Raw genomic sequence first — 15,575 nt, 5'->3', positions numbered from 1 at the left:
TATAGATAGGTAAAGAGTAGCTGACATCTAGTAGCACTTAGCCCTTTGAGTTCCTTAAACTCTTTACTTCTAGTGTATGAATTTCTTTAAAATTCACCTAAATTCAAATTGCTCACCAAAGCAACTAGGAAAAAGAAAGTGCTGACTACAGAGTATGTGTTACCTCATTCTTCTTACTGGTTATGAAGAGCCTAGTTTCTACATAGAAGCTAGACAGGCCAGTGAAGAATTTAAGTGTGACTGCTAGCAACATATTCATTTAAACAAATGATACAGAAGTGTTCTACAGGAACTATAGTGTATATTACATAGCGGTAGAACAGATTTCTGTTCATATGCTGTCTAAATGTCAAAGGTTAAATTGCTGGGTTTTTCTTTATTTTTCACTCCAGAAGTATTTGTCGAGTTCCTACTATGTGCCAGACTCTTGAATGAGCTAACTAATGAGAACCTTGTAAGATTTTTCTGTTCCAGATTTTGGTTGTTTAACTTTGAAGTAGCCATTCTTTAATACTTAACTTGACTTCCTATATAGTTCTTTACTTATTAGATTCTTCTTCTGAGGATAAACGGAGAAAGACTGTAAGACCTAGATTTTACTTTTAAAGAGGGAGGTGACAGGAAGCGAAAAACAGTGGCTTGAATGAGATTTAGGCTTCTTATCGTTTTTAATTTTCTATATGACATTTCTGTTAGCATTGCCACTTGACTACTGTAAGAAACTATGTTAATTGGTTTTATAATAGTAGCATCTATTCTTTTGGAACCCAGACTTCGAACAATTCATTTCACACAATCATTGAATAGCTAGTTCCTATTCTCTCTTACCTAGAATTTTTCCGGGGGATTTCATGTGACAGGTTAACAGAAGAAAAGCCATTTGGACAACTCTTCTGTTACATTTGTTTCCCTCCCCCTTGGATCCCTAGAGATAAATTCTTACCATCTCTTCCTGCTAATTGACCAGCAGCACCCTGGAATACTATCATCCCTTTGTCTAAAGGAATGGCGTAGTTTTATTCAAAGAATAAAATGTTATGTCCTGTCTATTCCTACCTATAAAAAATACCTTTTTTCTTTATTAAATTAGATTTTTTTGTAATAAATGATTGAAGGAAAAGTCAAGCAACAGAAAAATTTCAAGAACAGTTAGCACTAGAATTTTGATCCACTTTAACGTAAAAATCTTTTTTTCCCCTTTTTAATCATATTTAAAAAATAAGCTATAGGAGAAAATATAAAAGGAAAAAAACACAACAAATAGCAGTTAACTTCTGGTCCATTTATGAACTTATGTGAGGTAATATGGATCTGTATTTGTTTTCTAGGAAAATAAAACATGTGCTTGTGTATGCAATACAGATTGAGTTTAAAAATGAAAGTTGAGCATTGTTTGCCCTTTCAGATATAGGGCTAGCATATAATTTTAAGAGCTATTTATTATTATAAAATTCAAAGTGAATTGGTATATAAAATTGATTTTTCATTGAACTTTTTACTGTTTTCAAAGCATGTGAGATCTGATTAATGGAGAAGTAATCAAATGTAAACTTAATGATCTCACATAAAAGGTTATAGTTTTCCTGGAAATAAGATTTAACCAGATGTTAATGTATATATATGATCATAAGAGAAAAGATTACATTGCTGTAATAATTGACCAGCTTAGTCATTTCAAGTTATTTTAGTTACATTTTCTCAGTTCTAGTTTGATATGGTAAAGCATTATTTGAAAAAGGAGTACAGGAAGAGTGTATGCTAATATTACTGCTGTTAGAGAACCAGCTGCAAGTTAGTGCATGCTTTAGGGAATACAAATGAATACAGATTTTTTCTAACTTGATTTAGATGGTCTGACCTCCCTAGAAGTATAGTATGTATATATACTTGGAATATATGAGAAATGTTAAGTCTTTCTTCCCTTTTTTAGCTTTAGATTGTAAGCAAAAGAAATCAAGGTCAAGATCTGGAAGCAAGAAGAAAATGCTAACATTACCTCATGGTGCTGACGAGGTTTACATTCTCCGATGCAGGTACATGCCTATATTGCCAAATCTGCTCAGTTTCTTCAGGTTTTGCTTTGAGACATATTAGCTATTTTATTCGGGATTTTTTGTTTGTGGCAGAAGGTGCATTCTCAAAAGTCAAGTTACAAATGAACTTTTGGAGACAGACTTAAAATCTTATATGGCTCATAATATGCTATACTTCAACAACTAATGAATCAAGGTTTTTACATTAGCTAAGATACTGTGATTTGTAAAAGTGTCTTTTGTTTTTGTTGTGTTTTATTTGTGTGCTTTGTTTGGTTTAATTTGATATTTTTTTAGTTGTCTTGAGTTCCTGCTTATTGGGAATATATTTTCTCTCCACTCATACTTCTAAGTGTAGCTATACAAACGCATTCACACCTTCCATACTCATCTTCATGCAGTTTAAGGAATTCTGAATTGGGGAGTGGTCTTTTGAAAAGAATAGTGCATTTTGGAATTAAGAGTTGTTTTAAATATATTAAGCAGTGTAATGTTAAAACCTTTTAATTAATTTTAACCTAATAGTAATGTTTCCATCTCTACAAATATTAGTGGAGTTATTATGAATTGGCAGTTTTGATATTGTATTAAAGCATTTTGACTTTATAGGTGTTTAGAAACTATTGTCAAGTACTATCTCCAATATAAAGTTTGCTCCTGTGTTTATGGATCTTATGGGAATTGGTTTTAAATAAAGGGAATTGGTCATGTTAAGAGAACTGTTATCAACTTCTTCTCTAGGTTTTGTGGCCTAGTCTTTCGTGGACCATTGTCTGTTCAGGAAGACTGGATTAAGCACTTACAACGACACATTGTAAACGCTAATCTTCCACGGACTGGAGCTGGCATGGTGGAAGTCACGTCACTACTCAAAAAGCCTGCCTCCATTACAGAAACTTCATTTTCTCTACTAATGGCAGAAGCAGCTTCATAGAACAAGAAAACCTTTTAAATAGCAAATTTGAATTGGATGTAAATTTGAAATTCTTTGTCTTTTTTTTAAAGCCACATTAAATTATCCGTTTATAAATACTAAAGCAGGAAAATGGGGAAAAGTGAATGACAGTGACGTCAGAGCAAATTGAGTGCTTCAAACAGTAAGTAGTCTCTATATTTTGTATAGGATGGGAGATGTGTTTCTGAGGTTTACTACGTTTTGTCAGTTAACTGTGTTCACTCAATGATAGATCAGTACACGTAAGCAGTCATTAATAAACTGTTGCACATGGATACTTAAAGACAGACTTATTGGAAAATTATGTTTTCTGCAGTGTTACCAGAATCAAGATTCTGTTTATTCCCCACAAGACTTGCATTGAAAATTAAGATATTATATTTTGTTTGTATATATTTAGTGTTTTGTATAATACCAGGAACTGCTAACTAAATTTACTCAACTTAGGGCATTAAATATCATGTACTTCATAGTTTGAGACTGTTCACTCAAATAGGGCAGAGTACTATTCTATCTAGATGTGTAAGTGTTTTTTTAAAATCACATGGAACGGTTTTTTTTATACTAAAAAGTGGAGGGAGATTTGTTTAAACAGGTATTTCTAAAAGAAATATGTACATAGTCCTGGAAATTATTCATGGTAAGGAAATATTCTTTACTCCAGTTGCATTTCTCAGACAATAAAGTGGTGCATCCATGCTACCTCCTACTTTGTCAACAAAGATGCTATTTACCCTTTACATTTTTGTATCATAATAGATTTAAAAAATCTAATGTTCTTTATTGCAAGACATCCTTTTGTTAACAGATTTGTTTCTTTTTAATGTTTTACCTAAAATTTGACATGCTTACAGGACAGGTTTGCCTCTTACTTTATTTAACATTGTAGAAATGTAATTAATAAACAATGCTCACTACACAGTTTAGAATAGGCTTTCTCATTTATATTCTCCTCCAAATTTGATCAGTTAGCAAAACTTAATACACCAATTGAAATATTTCTACATATGATGAGAATGTTTACAATTTAAATTTTCGAACTTGTTTTGGATGTGACTATGTGTACGAAAATCGTGTAACACTATGCTCATGCTAAGAACCAACATAATGGAATTACTGAAATAAATGTGCTGTGAGGAATGGAAAATATGGTGCAGATGTCTTGGTCATGATAAATTGTGATTCTCCTTTTAAACTCTTTCCAAAAGCAAATTAATTCTTTTTTAATCTGAAATTAAATTCCTTTACAAACAACAGTTTTTGTATGCAAGCACCATTTCATTTTATTTCATGTAGTATGGCTAATACTATAGTTGAAACAAGGATATGCATTGATACTTTTCTTCGTATGTAAATAAAGTTAAGAGCAGTTAAAATAAGGAGTATTTTGGTAGAGTATATACATACCTCACTGCCAGTGAAATTGCTTTCCTATGGTATATCTCCTTACCAGAAAAATCTCTAAATAAAAAAAGACTTAAAGAAAATTATAATGTCTATAGTGTGAAACATTTCTTATTTTTATCACTGGTGGAAATGGTCCACTTGAAGTTGTGTTTCATTTGATTTATGTTGTTTATACTTAGCAGGTTACTTTATTCACATACTTTATATGTAGAATTAGGAAATTGAACGAAATGGATCATTCCCAACCAATGGTCTCCTGATCCCTGGGTTACTAGATAAGGGGAAAAGTACTTGTAAGTTATTCTCATTTTTCCAAAGGCCTCATAGAAACTGTTTGCTTCTCTACAGTGGTGAGTCTAACTAAAACATCAAATTTCTTAACTTTTGACTGAAAATATACCAAGTCTGTGTATACCAGTATTCTCTTACTGAATACGTTTCATTGATATAAATATATTCTATATTTAAATAGAATATATATTTTTCATTGGAAGTCATACTACTACATAGCAAGTACAGTTCAGAAATTAAGGGGAAAAAAAAGATTCCTGGTGGGAAGACTAGCAATCACTAGAGCCCCTTTCAACTCTGATGTTTATAGTTCTTTGATTTAATTAAGCCAACTATCAAGATGTAGGAATTTAAGTAGGTAGTTTGACCACAGATTTCATAAGCAAACCTAGATTACATTTTTTATGTTAAACTATTTCTAAAACAATATTTCTCCTTATGGATATAAAAAGAAATAAATCATCAAAATACAATAATTCAAATTGGAAACAGTAAGCTAGAGGGATTCCTGAAAAGTAAATTAAACAAAGAACATTTTTCATAATAAATATATTTGGGTTACAAAATTTTAAAAACTTCTTAGGGAACAAAGTTTGTCTTTTATTTGGCAACTAGAAAGTTAATGATATATTTTCATTTGGCTTCCACTGGAAGAAAATTATAAAATATTGTCTTAAGTTACATGATAGAGTTTCATGTTAAAACATGCACTAATTCGGTATTCAGTATTGCTGAATTTTCTTTTATAATTCCTTTATTATTGCCTAAGATGTTTGAGCCTCTTTTGTATTTGAGCTTCTTTTTCTTTTTTAAAAAATCTTGTTAAAAGCATTGATTTATTTAATAGCATCAAGACAAAAAAGTTTTCTTCAAAAGTAGTATTTTCCACTATGCTTATTTAGAATATATTAGAACCATGGCATAGCTAATATCTCTATTTTAGATTTCACATGCTTAGTTACGGGTTAGAGGGAATGATAGTATTTCAGTAGTAATTTAATTAGACAAAGTTTTTTTTAAGGACATACACATAACCTCTCAGGGACTGTACAGTTAAAACATACTGGTCCAAAATATAGCTTTGCTTTTTTTTCTTCACTAAGAAATTGTAATATATGCTCATTTTAGAAATATTAAGAAAATGAAAAGGTAAAAAATGGGGAAAATCACCTGGGGTATTATGACTCAAACACATTTACTTTTTTTTTTTTTTCTTTTTGTATTTGATCCTTATTACATTCTGGTAGTTTTTGTCAATTCCTATTTTGGGTACGTTTGTCACGATGGAGTACTGAATACAGTTTATCTGCATCATTATATATGACTGTGTATGACCTTCATTCTGAAGCACATTTACTTTTAACAGCTTGTTATGTTTCTCTTATTGTTTCAATATAGTTATGAATGTAATAATATTATAATTTATCCCAGTATCCCATTTTCCCAAGTTTATTTGAAATTTAAGTGCTGCATTGTATAGACTAACCTTTGAATACTCAATCTTGAGCATTTTCCACCAACAACAACCAGTTCTCTGATTCTCCAGACACCAGTTCGGTGTCCAACAGTTCAAGTCAATTCTGACATTAACTACCTGGAGTTAGCGTCAGACTCCATGGGTTAAAGGGCTCAGTCCCACAAGACTGCCCACACTTGAGATGCCACTCACAAGTATCAGGTCACCCATACTTGTGATCAACTGGCTATAAATCAAAGGTTGCCACAACCCACTCTTCAGGTTCAATAATTTGCTAGAGTGGCTCAGAGAACTCAGAAAAATACTTGACTTATTATAAAGAACATAACTCAGGAACAGTGAAATGGAAGAGATGCATAGGGCAAGGTATGCTGGGAAGGAGGTGGCATGGAGCTTCCATGCTTTCTCTGGGTGCACCACCCTCCCAGCACCTTGATGTGTTCACCAACCCAGAAGCCCATCCCTTAGGGGGTTATTATGGAGGTTTCATTATGTAGGCATAATTAATTAAATAATTGGCCATTGGTGATTAACTCAATCTCTAGCTCCTTTCCTTTCCCTGGAGGTTTCGGCAGGGTAGCCGGACAAAAAACTCCAACCCTCTAATCATGCCTTGGTCTTTCTGGTGACCCACTCCCATTCTGAAGCTATCTGGGGGGCCCCAGCCACCAGTCATGTCATTAGCATATGAAAGACACTCTCATCACTCTGGAGATTGCAAGCGTTTTAGGAGATGTATGCCAGGAACCAGGAACAAAGACCAAATATTTATTTTCTATTATATCACACTAGATGTAAAGCCTCTATGTGGCAAAAACTAGTCAATATCAATGCTATTTCAAACCATGGACTATAATTAAGCATTCATCCCGGTATGGAAGGTAGCTATCCAATTTATTGCAAAAATGGGAACTTGTTTTCTTATTCTGAGGGCCAGTCAAGTTCAGTTATTGATCTTTAGTCAATAGCTCATAACTTTAATTTCTCAATTCTTTAGCCTACATTATAGACATAGGTACAACCTTCGTTTTTCTTGATTACTTTGATTACAAATAATTGAATAATACTTTTAATTGCTTAAACAACAGTAACAAGTAAAACTTATAGAATTGATACCTCATTCTTACATTAAGTCAGAGGTCAAGATGAACAGAGTGGGATATAATCTAATAATTACTAGGGTTTTTCCTTGTTATTAAAGTTTTAGACAAGAAAAAATATATGGACTTCCTCCACAGTAAAAATTTGTCGTATTTCTATTCTAGTCTTGTTCTTCTATTTTATAGACCTTTCGTTTTTAAAAAAAACACAAGATCATGTTGTGTAGAAATTAACCCTTTATTCTCTTAGCTAGAGATCCACAAACATTTTCATACCACTACATATTATTCTTAAATATACTTTCAATTTTTGCATAATGTTCCATTGTACCACATAGTATTTACACCTCCATTGTTGATCATTTTATGTTGTCTCTAGGATTTTGGTATTATAAAGAATGCTTTTGACGAACATTTCTTGCAGTACATTGTACACATCCAAAATTATTTTGTTAAGATGAACTTCTAGTAGTAGAATTGGTAGAGTAAAGAGTTGGATATCGCTCACACATTTGAGGCTTTATATATGAATTTCCAAATTGTTATACAGGGAGGCCATTATAACTTTATGCTCCTACCTGCAGCTTATGAGAATGGCTTACAATTCCTTTCGTCCTTGCCAGTGTATTTTTAAAACTTTGCTTGTTTAGTAGGTAAAAAGTAGTATCTTGTTCATCTTTAAGTGACAAATGAAAACAAAGTAAGTTAATTTTTTATCACAAAGGCATTAATTTTCTGATTTGAAATAATAAAAATGCATATGAACATGTTTTACTAGATGATGTGTCTAAAATAACTTCAACTCTGATTTTGTCATTCGCCAGTGGTATAATAGAGAGTATAAGTGCCTTTATACTTTGTAGTCTTTCGAGAGATCTTTGACTATTATTTATTCCAAAACTTTGTTTGTATATCAATATGCATTCTTCTGTGAGTTCCATAGCACTTCTCAGATACTCAGAATGGGCCTCTTCCTCCCCAAAAAGTAAAGAATAGCTACTTTAAAAGTATTATGTGTTGCCATATCAACTGTCAAATGGTTTTTTTTTTTATTATAATTCTAGGCAAATTCCCAAAAATCTTCTGGCACAAGTTTTTGGTTTTTATATGGTTGGAAGAAGAGATAGTGTGAATTATTTTGCTTCTTCTGAACAAAAAAAGATTATTATTTGTTTTTTTAAAGATATAAACCTAGAGAGTTGGTTCTTTCTTAAGCTATTAAGGTCAGCCTCTGAAATTTTATTTTTCTATTGATGAGTTTGGCAAATTTCAGCAAATACTTTAAGGAGCTTTTCGATAATGTTTAGTCCCATTTACAACTTAAAACTTCAAAAAAAATTTTAAACTTCATTTATAAAGTCAATATATTGTTTCTATTTTGAGAATCTCAGTACCCTGATTTAAGACCTTCTGAAGTATATAAATATCTCTTATAAAAACAATAGATTAAACTCTTAATAAACGTGTAGAACCTTAAAGTCTCATGAATATTTCAATGCCTCATATAACTTAGTAACATTTTTACTTAAAAATCACAAATCAAAGTTGATTACTCAACTACACATTTTAAGTTGAATTTGGAAAGCTGAACTGTTAGTCTAATAGGCCAAATTTTCTTAAATATTATAAATAACCCCAAATTTTTAAAGGCTGCACAGATTGCTTCTTGCCAGATTATTTTTTGAGGGGAAGTTCATAAACATGTTACCATTTAAAGAAATATTGTAATTACTACAAGAACAGAATGTAGAACATTGCCAGCACCCCCAGAAACCTCCATGTTCTCCACCCCAGTTAAATTCTCTCCCTCCCATTACCATTATTGTGACTTTTCTAATAATCGTTTGTTGGCTGTTTTTAAGTTTGACTTCCTAGGAATGCATATAGTTCAGTTTTGCCTGTTTTTGTATTTTACAGAAATGGAATTATACCACAAGTATTCTTTCGTGACTTGCCCCCTTTGGTTAACGTTATCTTTGCATTTCATCTCTATTTTTCCCATAGCTGTAATTTATTCATTTTCATTGTTGTATATTATTGCATATCTATATATGACACCATTTAATTATGCATGTTTATTGTTGATAAACATTTGGGTTGTCGTCATTTCGTTGTTTTTTGGCTTTTAAGAGCTGTGAAGCTATGAACATTCTTGTCTGTCTTTTAAACATCTGCAAGTTTCTCTAGGGTACAGGCCAAGGAGTAGAATTTTTTGTCATAGAATATATGCCTCTTAGACAAGGACAGACTGTTTTCCAAGATGATTGTACACATTTGTACTCCCACATGGAGTTCATAAGAGTTTTTGTTCCTACCTTCACTAATACTGTTGTCAGACTTAAATTTTTGCCAGTTGGTGAGTGTTGATGATATTTCATTGTGAATTTAATTTACATTCCCCTGATTTCTATCAGATTGATTATCCTTTTTTATGTTTGCTTATTGGCCACTTAGATTTCCTCTTTTGAGAAATGCCTTGACAAATTGCCCATTTTTTTGTATTGGAGTATCTGTCTTGTTTCTTATTGACACTTAGGAATTCCTCTAATTCTTAGGTTATATGTGTTGTAGATATCTTTCTTCTACTTTGCACTCTATTTTTCCACTTGCGGTTATAGTGACTGTCGATGAACAGTTCTTAATGTAATCAGATACATCCTTTTGAATTTCTCAAATGTTCTTGTTTGTCCAAAGATGCCTATATTCGCTTAATTCTTGAAGGATATTTTCATCAGGTATGGAATTCTATCTAAGTTGGCAGTTATTTTCCCCCTGCATATTGAAGTTTTTATCCAGTGTTTTCTGCCTCATTCTTGCAAGTTCAGCTGTTGCTAATGTTAAAATAAGCTGTCCTGTATTTTCTGGCTGCTTTCAAGATATATGTCTTTATCTTTAGTTTTCTAAAGTTTTGCTATAAAATGGCTTGATGGGAATGACTTTTGTTATTGTCAAGTTTGGGAACTCTGCTGGGCATCTGGAAATTTTCTAGACCTTGTCTGTAAACTATTTTTTCTGCCTCATTTTCTCTCTCCCTGGTTCTTTTGGGGCTCCAATTAATGTGTGTTAAATCCTTCTCACTGCATCCTCTGGGTTTTTTACCTTCTCTTCCCTGTTTTCTATCTTTGTCTTTTGGTGTTACATTCTAGATAGTTTCTTTTGCCCTATCTTCTAGTTTACTAATTTTCTCAGTTACTGTTAAATCTCATCCACTGAGATCTTAATTCTGGTTATGATATTTTTCAGATCTAGAATTTCTGTTGGTTCTTTCCAGATATGTTTTTTATTGTTTCTAGTATCTTACTTGGCTCTGAATATCGTCTACATAGTTACTTTTATATTCTGCCTCTGATAATTCCAAAATCTAAAGTAATTGGGGATCTGAGTTTATTGATAGTTGCTTTTTCTATTTCTTGTTCATGGTGTCTTGTTTTCTTATATGCCTATATGTTTAACAATATGTTGAACATTGTATTTGGAAACTGTGTTGAAGTCTAATGGATAGTATTGTCCCCTATAGGATTTTTGTTTACTTCTGTCAGGTGCCTAGGGGTACTACCAGTTTCGAACACCTTAATCCAAGTTCAAGGTTTGCGTTTTCCTGGACTATCCCGATGACCCAAAGTCAGATTGTAAGAACTGTGTCATGGAAAGGTTTGCACACCTCTGGTTTCACCTTCTACCCTGTGACTGTAGTTTTCTTTTCCTAGCCCAAGGCCATCGAATGTGTGACTTAGTTTCAGAACTATTTCCTCCATACAGGATGTGTCCTCAGGGCAAAAATAAAAGGTTTCATTATTGGGTGGCCCTCCTGAGTTTCTTGTCTTCTCTTAGTTTGACTTGGTAATTCTCTACCATCTTGTTACTTCTTTAATGCTTATATGATGTTTTTGTTTTCATCAATCCAACTTTTTTAGTTGACCCTGGTGAGAGAGAATTTATCCAGATTATTTAATTTGGGCTACTGATATCAGAATCAGAATATAAATAAATTTCTGAGAGCAGGGGTTTTGTATGTTTTGTTCACTTCTGTTTTGTTAGAAGAGTTCTGGTATATATTATGCATCAAGTCAATAGTCACTGAATGATTTAAGTGAATAAGCTATTATTTTAAAGGAAATCTAAATTTCTTATGGGGTACATTCCCCTTTTTTCCTTCTTAAAAATAAAATTTGGCTATTCTTAAGCATTTTTCTCTTTCAGGTGTATTTTATTTTATTTTATTTTATTTTATTTTTGCTGTACGTGGGCCTCTCACTGTTGTGGCCTCTCCCGTTGCGGAGCACAGGCTCCGGATGCACAGGCTCAGCGGCCATGGCTCACGGGCCCAGCCATTCCACAGCATGTGGGATCTTCCCGGACTGGGGCACGAACCCGTGTCCCCTGCATCGGCAGGCGGCCTCTCAACCACTGAGCCACCAGGGAAGCCCTTCCAGGTGTATTTTAGAGCTAGTTCATCAAATTCCATTTGAACCCTGAGATTTTACCTAGAACTGCACTGAATTTATTTTTTAATTAATTTTTATTGGAATATTGTTGATTTACAAAGTTGTGTTTCTGCTGTATAGCAAAGTGAATCAGTTACACATATACATATATCTACTCTTTTAGATTCTATTCTCATGTAGGTCATTACAGAGTATTGAGTAGAGTTCCCTGTGCTATACAGTAGGTTCTTATTAGTTATCTATTTTATATATAGTAGTGTGTGTATGTTAATCTCAATCTCCCAATTTACCCCTCCCCCTTTGGGGAGGAAAGCAGTTTGTGGACAATGGGAAAATATGAGTCTTTCTTTTTAGGAACATGGTATGTTTTTCCATTTATCATTATTTTTTATGTCTTATAGCATTTATTTATAAAGAATTGGACACTAAAATTTTTATTTCTATATATTTGTTTTTGTTGCTTTTGTAAATGAATTTTCCCCAAGATTTCTTATTGAAATTGCTGATGTAAAGGGAAACTATTGATTCTCTGTATGGTACTCTTATTCATCTCTTTTCACATTGCTCAGCTCTGTTATATATATCTAATATCTTTTCGATCAGTTCTCTTTGAAATTTCTAAGTAGCCAGTTATAACATCTGTGCATTGTGACATTTCTTGCTTTCAATTATTTATGCATAGTCTTTTCTTGTGTTTTTACATTGCCAAGGATCTCCAGTACAATGTTGAACATCGGTGGTGATAGCTGGCATTCCTCTCTTGCTCCTGATTGTAATTGGGATACTTCATTTCATCATTAAATATAATTTTGCTGGAAGTTTCTTGTAGACACAATTCATTGAGTTAAAAATAGTTTGTTTCTTATTGGATAAGAGTTTTTATGTGTTTGCATTTGTTTTTGTTTTGTTTTTCCATTATGCCACACGGCTTGCGGGATCTTACTTCCCCAACCAGGGATTGAACCCAGGCCACAGCAGCGAAAGTGCTGAGTCCTAGCCACTGGACCACCAGGGAGTTCTGTGTGTTTGTCTTTTTTTATTTTTAATAGAAAGTGGACTCTCGATCTTAGCAAAATGTTTCTTCTGCCTCTGTTGAGATTGTCATGTGATTATTTCTTCTTTAATATATTGATGTTAATAAAATTTATTAATAGGCTTTTAAACATTGGACCACCCTTACATTTCTGCTTAGTCATGATATGTTGCTTAATACTAGGAACTTGATTTGCTTCTATGTCACTGAAGAATTTTTTCATGTATATCTATTAGTGTACTATTAGTATACTTTCTGCTATATTTATCTGGATTTGGTATCCAAGTTATATTAACCTCATAAAATGAGTTCAGAAGTTTAAATTTGCCTATGCTTTGAAAGAGTTTTCATAGACAATATTGCTTTCTTAAGGATTTGATAGTACTGATTCATAAACTCATATGAGCTGTTAACTTTGGAGAGAAAGATCATGTTGACTACTTTTACTATTTTGTTTATAATCATAGGTTGTTAGGTTTTTTCCCCTCCCTTTGAGCCAATTTTAGTTACATTTTCTTAGAGGAGTATACATTTCTTACAAATATTCTAAAAATTTGGGATAATTTGTACATAGTATATTTCTTACAAGTTATTTAATCTCCATATCTGTCATTGTTTACTCACATAACTAATGTTTATTTATTTATTTTTTGGCCCTGCTGTGAGGCTTGCGGGATCTTAGTTCCCCAACTAGGGATTGAACTCACAGCAGTGAAAGGATTGAGTCCTAACCACTGGACCACCAGGGAATTCCCAATGTTTACTTCTACTTTACCTTTTCTCCTTAATTAAACTTACTGAAGGTTTTATCTATATATCTCTATGTGTGTGTATATATATCCAGAGAGAGAAAGAGAGAGAGAGAGAGAGAGCTATTATCATTGTTGTTTATTTATTACCTTACATTTAAACTTTGATTTTCTTTTTAACCAGTTTCTCATGTATTTAAAAATAGTGTGTAGGGCTTCCCTGGTGGCGCAATGGTTGAGAGTCCGCCTGCCGATGCAGGGGACACGGGTTCGTGCCCCGGTCCAGGAAGATCCCACATGCCGTGGAGCAGCTGGGCCCGTGAGCCATGGCCGCTGAGCCTGCGTGTCTGGAGCCTGTGCTCCACAACGGGAGAGGCCACAACAGTGAGAGGCCCGTGTACCGCAAAAAAAAAAAAAAAAAATTGTGTAATCTCTGGGTTTTGGGGTACAGAATTTTTTATGTATATATCTTTATCATGATTTAGCTTCTTTAGGGTGGGTATTACAACTCCTACATCTGTCTTCAATGTCTCTTACCTTTTTTTTTTTTTTTTTTTTTACATTTTTCATCCCCTTGTCTTTTGCACTGTGCCTTGGGAGAATTCCTTAGTTCCTTCTTCCAACACACTAATTGACTCTAAAGCTGTGTTCATTCTGCTAATCAGCCTATCCGTTGAGTTGTTTGGAGGTTTGGTATTTTGGTGTGTTTATTTTTATACTCATTTTTTCTTTCTAATTAATTTTTTAAAAGTATAAAAATAATTAATTGTTCTTCTTAAGGTCCTATTTGTCTCATGGATGTGATATCCTCTTGGCCTTCTGAGGATATTAATTGTGTATGTTTTTAAGACTCCTTTTGCCCTATTAATTGTTTTCTCAGAAATTAGTTCTGTCTGCTGAGTTTGATGCCCTTTCATGGTGTTGGTTCCCTCAAATATTTGGCAGTTCTTGCTTGTTTGCTCACTTACATTTCAGATTTCTTGTTAGCCTTTCTGCAAATGTCCTATAAATTTGGCCTGTTTCTGGTGATTATAAGGAAAGAGTACAACCAGTATCAAGTGTTTTAGAAGTGTAGACTTTGTTTCTTTCTTGGTATTGTAGAGCAATATCATGCCTCTGCCATGGCTGAACTATTATAAAAGTAGCCCAACATCTGGAATCCTTCCCATCTTTTGTAACTGCCTTCCCATGCATAGTTTGGCCTCAGTTTTCCTCCTTCAGTCAGATTCCATTTACCCTCTTTTTTTTTCAGGAATTACGCATAATTTATGATTAATCAAAATATACTTTCTTCTTTCCCAACACTGTTATAGACTTAAATTTTTTCATTATGTCAGTTTTTAGGGAATAGGGGATGCTGTAATGCATATTCAATCCAAATTTCAGAGGTTAATCTATAAGTTATTGTCAGTATATAACTTTCCTAATTCCCCTAGATCTCTTCCCCAGTAATTTCTTAGTCACTAGTAAACTTTTCAGTATAACACACAGTCTGTAAGAGAGAGTTTTACATGAAAGGCTTTTTTTGATTGATAGAATAGTTCGTGCAAATTGGAATGGAATGTTACTTCCCTAAACCATCTGCTTCTGCTTCAGAAAAGTGTTCTTTTTAGCTACCTCACATCTTTCTCTTTTCTTCTGCATATAATTTATAAGTCAGTTCTTTTAGAATAGCACAACAGTGCTTTCTACTCACTGCAGTCACTAGATATATATTTCATGAAGATGCATAGAAATAGATAAGGAGTGAAAGTATTTTATTCTTTTAGAAGTTAATTTAAAACATAGATGATTAAAATGAGTAAATTTTTTTATCCTCTGATTTACATTTTGTATTCTGCTTTTTAATTTTTTATTTGGTTACTATTAGAAGCTGACATTTATTGTTACTCCTTTCTCTTTGCTCAAAGTGACCAAGCTGCTAATTTAAAATGTCTGTTGGGGCCATCAGAACTGAAACATTTACCAAAGGTGAAAAATATTGTGTGAACATGTTTTTTTTAAGACCTCTGCTATTATTTCATATAGTATATTACAAGCCCTTTTAGAAGTCCATAGATCATGAGACCACTTCTCACCCAGAAG

General features: G+C 33.1%; 1 protein-coding gene and 1 non-coding gene across 5 annotated transcripts in view; one reads left to right on the top strand and one right to left on the bottom strand.

The window, feature by feature from the left end:
• The window catches only part of ZNF644 (zinc finger protein 644), a 116,429-nt gene extending 111,951 nt beyond the window's left edge, over positions 1-4,478 (top strand). For 3 of the 4 annotated variants that reach the window (XM_007468522.1, XM_007468521.1, XM_007468523.1), the window contains 2 exons: positions 1,931-2,033; positions 2,775-4,478. In XM_007468522.1, coding sequence (XP_007468584.1) covers positions 1,931-2,033; positions 2,775-2,967 — 296 coding nt within the window. In that variant the 3' untranslated portion in view covers positions 2,968-4,478. The remainder of the gene's footprint in view (positions 1-1,930; positions 2,034-2,774) is intronic. The other variant, XM_007468520.1, reaches the window with a different exon arrangement.
• An 8,173-nt stretch (positions 4,479-12,651) lies between these two features.
• TRNAE-UUC (transfer RNA glutamic acid (anticodon UUC)) lies at positions 12,652-12,723 on the bottom strand. Its single transcript has one exon. It is a non-coding gene; the product is annotated as a tRNA-Glu (tRNA).
• Positions 12,724-15,575: the final 2,852 nt, after the last annotated feature.

Source organism: Lipotes vexillifer, unplaced genomic scaffold (assembly GCF_000442215.2).
Source record: "Lipotes vexillifer unplaced genomic scaffold, Lipotes_vexillifer_v1.1 scaffold490, whole genome shotgun sequence".
Classification (NCBI taxonomy): Eukaryota; Metazoa; Chordata; class Mammalia; order Artiodactyla; family Lipotidae; genus Lipotes; species Lipotes vexillifer.
This window is presented reverse-complemented; position numbering and strand designations above follow the sequence as displayed.